Source organism: Xenopus tropicalis, chromosome 2 (genome assembly GCF_000004195.4).
Source record: "Xenopus tropicalis strain Nigerian chromosome 2, UCB_Xtro_10.0, whole genome shotgun sequence".
NCBI lineage: Eukaryota > Metazoa > Chordata > Amphibia > Anura > Pipidae > Xenopus > Xenopus tropicalis.
The window spans coordinates 103,158,472-103,171,367 of record NC_030678.2 but is presented as its reverse complement, the minus strand read 5'-3'; the positions used below and the strand labels follow the sequence as shown (position 1 = coordinate 103,171,367).

Here is a 12,896-nt window from a genome sequence, read left to right as displayed (position 1 = left end):
GGGTTTATTTAATGTTTAAATGATTTTTAGCAGTCTAGTGATCTACATTACAGAAAGATGCCTTATCCGGAAAACCCCATGTCCCGAGCATTCCAGAAAAGGGTAATGTCCCATTGAGAGATTAATCGGCTGTGATAGAGCTCTGCTACCATGGGTGACTTATCTGTCTGAAATGCCTTTCCACCAGCAACAAAGAGAATCGCCGGTGGAAAGGCCTATGCCTGCAGGAGGAAAGTTCTTGCGACTTCGGAAAATCGAAGTGTTATATATGCCTTTCCACCAGTGTTTCCCTTTGTTGCGGCATTACCCTTAGAATGTTTGAGATATATATATGTAGAAAAAGATTACATTTTATGTGGCCTCTTTGCAGAATAAATCATAATCCATAATCCATATAACCTTGTATAAAGGGGTACTGCCAAACAATGTTTAACCTTGTTCTTATTTTGAAAATCATCCTGTGGGGACAAGCTTAGAAATATGCTTACATCTGTTTGCCTCAGATAAATAGACTTGAATATTTGTCAGGTTTTGTTGAGCAGTTTACAGTTAAATGATTACAAGAGCTGTGTGAATAGGGACTCAGCTCTTGTAATCATTATGTTCTCATGGGGCTGGATGGTTTTTGATCCTTCTTGAATCAACATTTTTGAGACAGAGCAGACAAGCTGAACTACAACTAGTCAACAAGCTCTCTGATCCATAAAAAAGAATTTCATTATTGGAAAGCGACCTTGTTATCAATGGTTTGTTAGTTAGAAATTGCAGACAGTTTAGATGCCCTCAACAAAGTGCTTATTTTGTACGTTCACTCTCCAGCAAAAGTTCTTCTCTTAAGTTCTGCTGCTAGTTTGATATCTTCAGAATTTAAATTTTTATTTAAATGCTGTATTTAGATGAGGCTGTTTTATGTGTTATATTTTTATAGAGGCCTGCAGTGTTCATGGGTATATTTTCCCTTTAATTGTTTGAAAGAAGCCTATCATGTAGTCAATACATTTAACTGAATTTTAATGAAAATATTTAAAGAAATTAACATTTTATAGTAGCAATAACCCCCTTAACATTGCTCATTGTCTGAACAGAGAGAGGCCTTTAAAACAAAAAATAAAACCAAATATTGCTAGAAATGCCATCTTTTATATTCTGCTGCTTAATGCACCAGCCTAAATGTTCAGCATCTCTAGAACAGTTATAATCCAGACCTTCAAAGATGTCAGAGGAGCTCCCCATCTTGGATTTTTTTAGGACTGCTGGTGGCACAGCACATGCTCAGTGTACTCTGGGCAGCTCTTAGGAAGCTAAGCTTAGGGGCCATTGTAAATTTTCAAGCAGAAAATGAGATTGGCCTGTGATATAAGCTGATGCTACAGGCTGATTATTAAATTCTGATTCTGCCATGTAATTTGAATTCATTACTAATTAGCCTTGTATTTTGAAGTGTATAGTCTATATATACAGTATAGGTCCCTAAACTCAGTAACTGACAGCAGTACAGAGCATCAGAAAATAAGGGAAGCTACTGGGGCTTCTTCAGAGGCACAGATTGTCCCTGTGCCTTGAGCTGTTACGGAACCCAAAACATAATGTGTAGCATTTCTACCTTACTACTTTTGTGAGCTTTAGTTCTCCTTTAAGTGTATAGTGGCCCTGGTTGAAACAACTAACTTGTCAAAAGGTAAAGATTCTTCTTCGGATAATAAAACTTCACAAGGCTAGCTAGTCATTTCTTCTTTTCTGTTCTTTATGCCGCTTTTGTTATTGTGAAATATAGTCTTCCACCCACACATACTGTTGCACCTGGTAAGCTGAGCTGGAATCACATTATGCCGGTCACCACATTAAACCCACAGATATTGTTCTTGCTCATACTTTCACTGTATTCTTTCACTGTATTCATTTTTAGTTTGTATCTTCAGGACAAGACTTCTTAGATATGGTTAAGTTTGTTGCTCTGATTCCTGTATATCCAGTTTTGTGTATCAGTTTGTCTGTGTAAAGCTGGCCATACACGCAACGATGATGGTTTCGTATGATATTCGGTGCATGTATGGCGGCTTGACGAGGCGACCGATATCGCAAAAGGCTGCGGATAATGGTCGACTTGCCAATCAGCCAGGTTAAAGGTTTTGATTGGGTGTCATTGAAGGCGCCTGTGCAAAATCTACGTTCAGGGCTGAATTGGCAGAAGGAGGTAGAATTCCTGTTGTTTCTACCTCCATATCTGAAGATTCAGCCCTGAACGTCTGTGGAGGGTGGGAACAAGCTTTTGTGCAACCAATGGTCGCACGAAAGATCGAAAATCGTTACGTGTATAGCCACCTTTAGCCTTTTTATTTATTTAGTGGTTCTCTGTGCTATAAAAAGTGTGTTGCATGTTTCTAAATGGGTTATTTGTTAATGAAGTTGGTATTCAAAACATTATGGCTTTTTTTTTTTTGGGGTATGATATTTGACAACAGGTTTCTTTCAGGTTGTAATTAGATACTTCTGCTACATTGTTTCACATGTTAGAGAAAGTAGTGCAGGCAATGTAAGCAGTTAGAGACAGATAATGATTTTAAATGCATGTACTGTAAGGCCATTACAAAGTTCTATTTAATATGTAATGGAAAGTTGCCTTGATTTATACTTTACCTATTTCATTAGATAAAAACAGGTTTTAGGTGGAGGAACTCTTTAATTAAAACAAAAATATAAAGTAAGAAAAGAGTCATTTGAACTTATATATATTAATTCAGATGATAAAAAGGAACAATATACCCCTTTTTATCATTTGTTGTTATTTCTTGAGCTAATCAGGACTAACAGAGAAGTTGAAGCTACTTCATGTTTGGATCTTGTGAGCAAGGCCAGAACTATGGGTAGGCAGAACTAAACGCCAGTTCCCCTCAACTGGCCTCCTACCCTGCTACTTTATTGCACAGTTTATTCCTTTGAAACGTGTTCCTGCTTGTAAATCTGTCACATACATGCAGACATGTGCAGCAGAGTTCACAGGAGCCTGTTTGCACCCTCTTCATTCATTCCACTTACAGAGAGCCTGCAGGTGCATGCGCAGTTGAGGCTGCTCCCGGACCTAGCTACAACTGTGCATGCTGCAGCAGGCTTTGTGTCCGTGAACTACAAGAAGAGGATGCCAACGTGTAGAAGATGGTCTTAGGACCAAACGGTTGAATTACAACGGCAGCATAGGCACCGTTGGACTGTGGACCGCATTAAGGAGCCTATGTGTTCCCTGATCCTTCTATGCCTCCAAATACACAACATCTGTATCTGTGTCTTCTAAATCTGCATGAGTTTTGTTTGTACAGGGAAACAACAATGAAAAATATACCCAAGGCTAGTGATTTATGTGCTGTGTGTCAGGTTAAATAGATATCATGGGAGCAGGAACACATGTACGTTCCTTTGTAATTACTCCAGCATTGTGTGGAATTACCCATATAAACATGCCCAGGTTAATTTATAAACTTTTTAAAAATAGCAATGTGACTTATGTTACCATTTCTTATTCCAGGTCAGATTATGCCAGAACCCAAAGCTACAGTTGAAGAACAGCCCACCTTATATACTTGATATTTTACCTGACACATATCAACATTTACGACTGATTCTGAGCAAATACGATGACAACCAAAAACTTGCACAACTGAGTGAAAATGAGTATTTTAAAATCTACATTGACAGCCTAATGAAGAAATCAAAGCGGGCTATACGACTCTTCAAAGAAGGGAAAGAGAGAATGTATGAGGAGCAGTCACAGGAAAGGTAATGTCCTTAGTACGACTTAGTAATCGGGCAAACTCTTCATTCAGATATGTTTCCCATAATGAAATGTTGCTACCTCTTTGTCTTATTGAGGTGCTTTAAGTTTTCAGAGGCTGTTTTCAGATAAGTTTTCATATTTGGATAAATTGCATTGGTTTATAAAATAATTAAAAATACTTTGCATTGTGGGTTATTTAGTTCCTACCTGCTGTCTGTAAGCTGTAGAGAATTTGTTACAATTTGTAACATTAGTGTTTTAGTCCCTCTTCCCCTGCCAGAATTTGAAATGATGCAGAAAGAACTGTTTTTCAGCTGGATTTCAGCACCATGTACCATGGCGATAACTTGTTTAGTCAATCAGACAGGTTAGAAGATTTTGGTCGGATAATGATAAAATCTATGCATGTATTGAAAATGAAATTATAGGATCGTTTTAGATCTTTGCATTTAAACATACAATTGATATACAAATGCTCGTCAGAACAAGACTAAAATCTGAACGTTTATGGCCAGCTTTAGAAATGACTGCATTAAAAGAGCAGTAATGGTACAATCACTGGCAGGGTGACAAATGTTAGGGGATTATAATCACTAAAAACTCACCTACGCTCTATTTATTCCTATGGGACTTGTAGAAGTGTATTTACCAATGGGTGAAAATTAGAACTCACCATTTGATAACTACGCTTCTAAAAATCCCATAGGAATGAATAGAATGTGGGTGAGTTTTCATGTATTAAACTCTAAACTCGCATTTTAATAAATCTGCCACTATAAGATTATTTGTATTTGTAATATTGACACAGAGTTTATTTTGTTCCTGCCAGAAAAAAAAGTCTTGTCTTGTCTTGTTTTGATTTATGATAGTTACCTAACTGGTTTTAAGACATTACACACTTTTTGACATACTAATATTTTCAACACCTTGAATATTAGCTGTAGAAAGTAAGTTAAAATACAGCTGCTGTTCATTAATGAGAGAACAAAGGTGGGGACCCCTATGACCACATCAGTCAAAAGCTAAAAGTTACATTGTTGTGCAAGTTGGTGGAAGTTCCAGCTTCCAAATTCCAGCTTAGTTAACAACTCAAAGGAACAAACAGGATAATGATGAGTTATTCTTGTATTGTGGTATACTAGGATTAGGTTGTACTAAATTTACCATTGTCCAAATAAAATGTTTTGGGTGTATTTTTGGTCGATATAGGGAAAAGAGAGATGGGGCGATTTGTCACCATAATTTTGTAAAAAAATTTACAAAATGCTACCTCTGTTCTCAAATATGTAAATCACCGCATGCGAAGGTACCCGCATAGGTAAAAGTTGCGGTTAATTTAGCAGTAGTCATTGCAACTAGATTTTAAAAATTGCGCTGACTAATCTCCCTGTCTGTCTTCACCCTTAATGACGAAACTGGTAAGTAGTCAAAAGACATACCAGATTTATAGGATGTACAATTCTGTTAAAGATTATTACAAATCACTGAGAAGGCCAAGTGCTTTTATATAGATGTAAATTTGAGTTTTTTTTGTATGCTCATTTTCTTTTTAAAGTAGGTGGTATATTATTTTATATACACGTGACAAAAAGAATAAATTGTAACTTATAACATCTCTAATTACTGTTTATAAAGCTATAGTTTACAGGTTATTCTTGGTTGTTGTATGTAAAAGATACCTTCCTGTTAAGCATCTCATTTAAACCAAAGGTATTAATGTGAACTTGGTCCTCCCTTTGCTGATAAAACATCTTTACTCTTTTGGGCATTCTTTCAGCTAGTTGGAACATTGTTTGTGGTATTTGCTTTCACTCAGCCACACAACCATTAGTGAGGTTGGGCTCTAATATTCAACCATCAAGTCTGGCTTGTAGTCTGTGTTCTATTTTATCTTATTGTGTTCAAGTGAGTTAAGGTCACGGCTCTGTTCAAGTCATTTAACATTTTTCCCACTTCCAACTCTGCAGAAAAATTCTGTATGGACTTTGCTTTGTGTATAGAGTCATTACCATTTTATAATAGCTTAGGGTCTTCTCCATACTACTGCTACAAAGCTGGAAGCACAAACTGATCAAGAATGTCTTTCTACATTGTGGTATTAAAGTTTGCTTTCACTGAAACCATGGGCCAAACCATATATAACAGCCCATATCATTAATTCTCCCCCACTAAATTGACACATTCAGACAGGTGTTGTCCTGACATCTACTGAACCCAACACTAGCAAACCAGAGGCTTAAACAAAATTAACAATAAAAACTTGACATGCTGTGATGTGGCCCACTGAAAATGTTTAAAAGCTTGAGGTTCATTCTACAGCTATTCCACCAATGAGTGCGACATTGAAATGGTTTCCATCAGATATATTGGTGCCATGTAGTGTAGTTGTTTGTAAGACCGTTATTATCAAGGACTGAAAGTTTAAACAGACATGTCTACTTGACCTATGATATAGACATAGTTGATTTCAATACTGAAGTTGTCAGCCTGCTGAGTATCTAATAAAATATGAATTTCCCTTTGCTTTGCTAGATCTTGGCAAGTAAAAAAGAATGAAGTGATGGTTTATATATAGGCACATTCTCTTTGGATGTTGCTGGTTACTGAATTTCAAGCCATTTATTGATTTTTATTTAAGGTCAACTTTACTTCAATCTGTTATAGCTGCAAAGTGAAAACTGTCTATCTGGCCTATGTATGGGGAAAACACTGAGCATACATGGCATGTGTGTCTTGTATGAAAGTATAAAGTTATAAGCATTTAAAAAAAAACTTTTCATATTTCGCTTTAGAGCTAAGGTATATATGGCTGATACTCAAAGATAGCATAATGCTAAATCTGGCAAACCTGACAATAGAAACATTTGTTAAATGTTACCATTCCTGTTTCATTAGACATAATGTCAAGAATGTAATTTGTCACTCTATCAGCCATCTGTATCCTTTGAGAAAAGTTGTAGCCCTAACTATTTGTATGTGGTATTACTACTTTTATGCTAAGAAAACTCAGAGTACAGCTTAGTATAAACCTGTTTGTTTAAATGATTAGTGTCAATGCCTCAGCACAGTCATTCTATTCTTTTCTTGCATGCAGAACACTAGTTCTATTATAACCTAAAGCCTTGATGACTGTGGTTATTACAATAGCTTTCAAAATAGCCTTTTAAATGAGACTGCTTCCAAAGGCACGTGAGCCTTATAACAAAAAGCAACATCCTGTTCATATGTTTCCTTTTTCCCCCTCTTCTAATCGAACTCTTTATGCCTCACGAGGAAAGGATTCTAATTGCTTGCAGATATCTCAGTCACTAAGCCTTTGGGGGTGGGGGAGGAATTATCCTGCTGTAGAGGAATAACATATGGCTCTTATAGACTGAAATATCTTTGTCACACGTAATAGATGACTTTGTGTATTTATAAACAATATTTACTGGTTTTGCAGAAAGCATTTAAGTCTTTTTATAAGGTCCAGTATTTTTTTTCATTCTTTTATACAAAGCCAGAATTACTAAACTGTTAAGAATATTTCCATTTGTGAAAACACCTGAAAAAATGAGTTAAAAATAGTTAGGCAACCTTGACTATGATGATATAGAGAATTCACATGCATCTGGTACTGGTACAGTCATTTCAGTATGTGAAATAAAGCATTTCTAGCCAGATAAAACATTATAAATTGTGCACCTTTGGGGCTCTGGCACACGGGGAGATTAGTCGCTCGCGACAAAACTCCCTGTTCGTGGGCGACTAATCTCCCCGAGTTGCCATCACCTGCCATCCCACCGGCGAAAATGTAAGTTGCCGGTGGGATGGCACACGCGGCGGCGCGATTTCGGCAAATCGGCGAAGTTGCCTTGCGAGGCTTTTTCGGCGAATTTCCGAAATCGCACCGCCACGTGTGCCATCCCACCGGCGACTTACACTTTTGCCGTTGGGATGGCAGGTGATGGCAACTCGGGGAGATTAGTCGCCCGCGAACAGGGAGATTTGTCGCGGGCGACTAATCTCCCCGTGTGCTAGAGCCCTTAAAGGAGAAGGAAAGGCTAAGTCACTTGGGGGTGCCAAAATGTTACATTTACAAGTTTGTGTACACCTAAGCTGGCCATTCATGTAACTGTACCAATAACATTTTGAACAGTTATCAGCATATGCATGCTAAGTGGGATGCTAAGTGGATAATCGCAAACAGTATCTTTGTACCAAGGTTGATTTGCTCATTTATCAGGCAGGTTGCAAAAATGTAATTGAAGGGACTGTTACATAAAAAGATAACAGATAACTGTGTAGAATACAATAGGAATCTATGCTACTTATCTGTTATCTGCTTAGTAACCTGTGCCTTTTCTCCTTTTTTCAATTTAAATGGCTGCCCCCATGGCTACACAGCAGGGTATTTATATAAACTGTAGTAGTGTTTAAGAAGCAAACACACAACTTTTACCAGTGCAGGGCAATAGTACATAATATATTAATTATTTTTATACACTTTCATTTTTTGGTGTTACTGTTCCTTTAAAGGAGAAGCTGTTACCGCAAGTTTGAAAAGTTTGCCCCGTGTATTTCTAATAAAAGGAATGGGCTATCTGTGGAAGTGCATCAACCCACATATTTTACTCTAAATTACTATTACAAGAGATTTGAAACTCATTCTTTTAATTCAGTGGAATACAGTTTGATTTTTTTTTTTTTGATTGATGCTGTTTTCATAGTTTAGTAACTATTGCATTTACAGTATGTTAGTGGAAAACATCTGGTAACGTTATTTTCCATTATGCTGTGCTGCAACATGTCCTATGTTTAATTTTAGCCTTAAAGCAACAGGTAAAGTAATGATTTAAAATTGTATATCTGTTTAAATAGCACACAGCGTACTTATCGTGTATTTACCAAGGGTACAGAAGTAAACATTTTCAGTAGAGCTTTATATTTGTAATGTAAAGGGCAAATAGCTTATGCAGTGATTCCAAGATTTTTTTTTTTTTGCTCAAGCTTTAATGGCACCCCTGGCACACAAGAAAACACCAAAAATTGTATCCCATTAATCTTAATGGCAGTTGCTTGGAAGTGCTGTCTTTCAGGCATATTAGTGGTGGTCTGCAGTGCTACGGAACACTTGGGCAAAGAAACCCTATTGCTCAAAATGTTAGAAAAGGAGAGAGAGTGTAAGATATATTTAAGACTATGTACTTGTAAACTTTTTACATCAAGGCAGTTTAATAAGATTGGCACTCTATTTGTACATAGTCATAGCTAGGCATTTTTTTTCTAAGCATCGTCTAAACAAGATGTAAAGCCTACATTTACCTACAGTGTATATCAGTTGGGCACGTCTCCCCCACCCAAGTGGCATCATTTGTACTGCATATATCCCCTCTGTTTTCTAGCACCATCATATTTTCCTAAAGCAAATAAGCAGCTTTCACCCAGTGGCCATTTTTCCTCTGATACATAATCAGATACATTTAAATCTGCAAACAGCATCCACACACACTGGGTTACGTGGTCAAGAACGATATTCAGTATTTACTGGTGGTATATCCAAAAAATGTCTTTTACATCATATCTTTTACATGCATAGACAGCCATTACCTGTTTTTATCCATACTTGTAAAATCACGAGTTATCTATCTGAATATTGATTTTTCTGATCCCTGTTAAAAGTTTTGGGGCTGCAGCCTGAATCCAGCAATGGATTCAAGTTTTCACATATATCCTTTTGGTAGAGTGACCAAAAAATGGCATAAAGCAGAGTTCCAGTTTATGCCAGTGGGTACTAATGCATTTATAGTAATGGTGAAATGTATGCTGAAATGAAAATGGCAAATAATGCTAGCATCTAAAATACCTTTTAAAACAAGGGATTTTCAGTCAGCTCATGATTAATGATACGATAATGGTGATGATAGAATCACAGGCCTATATCAGTCACTGTGTCTATATTTTAGAAGTATATATTTTTAATTAGTAACATAGTAACATAGTAAGTTGGGTTGAAAAAAGACATACGTCCATCAAGTTCAACCATAATGCCTATATATAACCTGCCTAACTACTAGTTGATCCAGAGGAAGGCAAAAAACCCCATCTGAAGCCTCTCTAATTTGCCGCAGAGGGGAAAAATTCCTTCCTGACTCCAAGATGGCAATCGGACCAGTCCCTGGATCAACTAGTACTAAGAGCTATCTCCCATAACCCTGTATTCCCTCACTTGCTAAGAATCCATCCAGCCCCTTCTTAAAGTTATATAATGTATCAGCCAGCACAACTGATTCGGGGAGGGAATTCCAGAACTTCACAGCTCTCAGTGTAAAAAATCCTTTTCCAATATTTAAATGGAACCTCCCTTCTTCTAAACGGAGTGGGTGCCCTCGTGTCCGTTGGAAGGACCTACTGGTAAATAAAGCATTAGAAAGGTTATTATATGATCCCCTTATATATTTATACATAGTTATCATGTCACCTCTTAAGCGCCTCTTCTCCAGTGTAAACAGACCCAACTTGGCCAGTCTTTCTTCATAACGGAGACTTTCCATACCCTTTACCAGCTTAGGTGCCCTTCTCTGGACCCTCTCTAACTCAATAATGTCCCGTTTGAGCACTGGAGACCAAAACTGAACAGCATATTCTAGATGGGGCCTTACCCCCCATTAGGTGAATATATAATTGCTTTATTATTGTGACCCAAACCTAGCCACTATAAACAATGCTTAGTCTTAAGCATTCCTAATCTTCTTTTATTCCTCGAGCTAGATGATCATATTTCAACTTTTTTTTTTTTAATATCTTACAAGAAGCAAGAAAAATGTCATATTCTACTAGCTAAAAGATTATGGGTCTGGTGGTATTTGATTTAATTCATGTTGCATATGTTTTCTTTGTAAGTGGCATATATTACAAAGGGATATGGCAAAAAAATAATTCTTCCTTTAATATACTGTAGCTCTGTGTGTAGTTAATTAAAAACTGAGATTGTAATGAAAAATTTGGCATGCCAGAAATAATCATGTTGGTAAGTAGGGTTCCTGTCACAATTTCAGATCAAAGGAACAGTAATTATAAATGTACCTACGTGTGCTCAAGCAAAATAAAATATAAGCGGAGTGTTTGAAGCTGTTTTTATAGGGTCTTTTGAAGTGCATTTTGTTTCACTTCTGCCTATTTTGAATTTAATAACAAAATTACAGTAAACTGCTTCCATTGCAGTGCATTTGATTAGCATTATTGGCTGTTACTGGAAGCTGCTTGAAACACAATCCATGTTCCTAGCAATCTTTCTCCTTTTGTGTAAGTATATGGAAATCCATTATGAAAACTGGGGGGAACATTCGTAAGAGTTTCTTACTTTAAAAAGCTATAATTGTCAATTAAATTTGTTATGGAAAGTGTTCTGTTGTAATTTGCAATATGAAAAGCTGCTTTAGAAGTGCGTGTTTTTGTTTTAAAATACTGGCTATTGTAGTTTAGGTGTAAGATTAACATAAATTCAAATAGGGGGAAAATACTGTGACGATGCTATAGGGAAATGGCGCCAATCATTTAGATTTGCGGAGTGTTTCTAAGCAACCCTACTATCTCCTGTTGCATTTCATTACAGTCATCTGTGTTTCTCATTGTTCCTCAATATATGTTCCTGTGAAAGAGATGTTTAATGTGCTTTACATGTCAAGTTATTATTTGATTAACTGAAAATTGACAAAACTAACATTTTGCTTTAGTTTTCTATATTGTAAAGCAGTAGACCAAATATTCTTTGCTGCTGATGCAGTTGGATTAGATTTTTTTTTCAACATTTTTGTTACACCTCCGGCATTACCTTTAGGGTTTACAGTCCTGACGTTTCTAATAATCCAGAGAAGGGTAAATATTTGACTATTTTAACTAATTAGGATTCAGTATATGCTAATTAGTAATGATTCAAGTAAAATCTGAGTGTTATTGTTAGAGACATGGATACTTTGACATGGAGACTTTGTATTCTCTCGCGTTTTCATGCGTATATCGGCTACATGTGCCTGCACCCGAGCGTATCTCATTAATTCGGGTGCAGGCACAAGTAGCAGGCGTACGGCTGTATTTTCGCCAAGCGTTTTTCCGCTTGCCGAAAATATCAGCCCTACGCCACGTCTGGCATCAGCCTTACAAGTTCCCTGTTACTTCTGGGGGTTTTATCAAGTAATTTTCTGCAATTAAAAAAAAATCTAATTGGGTTTTATATCTAATTAAAAGAGTGTTTACATTATTGCCTGCACCAGAAACAAAAAAATATATACAACCATCAGGTCAAGAATTGACACAAATACACATGTATTTCCACTACAGGTATGGGATCCCTTATTCGGAAATCCGTTAACCAGAAAGTTCTGAATTACGGAAAGGCCATCTCCCATAAACTCCATTATAAGCAAATAATTCTAATTTTTAAAAATGATTTCCTTTTTCTCTATAATTATAAAACTGTACCTCATTCTTGATCCTAATCAATATATAATTACAGTAATCCTTATTGGAGGCAAAACAAGCCTATTGGGTTTATTCAATATTTAAATGATTTTTAGCAGACTTAAGTTATGGAGATCCAAATTATAGAAATATCCCTTATCTGGAAAATCCTGGGTCCCAAGCATTCTTGATAACAGGTCCTATACCTGTAGAGGTATGGGACCCATTATCCAGAATGTAATTTGGAACCCCTACCTAAAGTCTGCTAAAAACATTATTTACACAGTTATTAAACCTGAAAGGATTGTTTTGCCTCCAATAAGGACTAATTATATCTTAGCTGGGATCAAGTACAAGGTTCTGTTTTATTATTGCAGAGAAAAAGGGAATCATTTTTAAAAATGTGAATTATTTGATTAAAATGGAGTCTATGGGAGATGGCCATTCCATAATTCGGAACTTTCTGGACAATAGGTTTCCAGAAAAGGGGTCCGATAACGGTACTACAAACTAACTGTGGAAACCTAAATGCTCCAATAGCTAGGCCATATAATCTCAACAGTGCAAAAGGCCACCTAAAATCCAAGTTCTCCAGAGTAAACTAGATGATACATACACCAAATTGTGTAATATTATACATCTGCTATAGAGAGGTACTCTAAAACCACACACATGTGTTACCCGTGGA

The 12,896-nt window shown here is 36.6% G+C and overlaps 1 protein-coding gene across 4 annotated transcripts in view; it reads left to right on the top strand.

The window, feature by feature from the left end:
* Positions 1-12,896, top strand: part of cblb (Cbl proto-oncogene B, E3 ubiquitin protein ligase) — a 104,655-nt gene that overhangs the window by 26,579 nt on the left and 65,180 nt on the right. For all 4 annotated transcript variants that reach the window (XM_012956753.2, XM_012956754.3, XM_012956752.3 and 1 more), the window contains exon 2: positions 3,521-3,771. In XM_012956753.2, the coding sequence (XP_012812207.1) occupies positions 3,521-3,771 (251 nt within the window). The remainder of the gene's footprint in view (positions 1-3,520; positions 3,772-12,896) is intronic.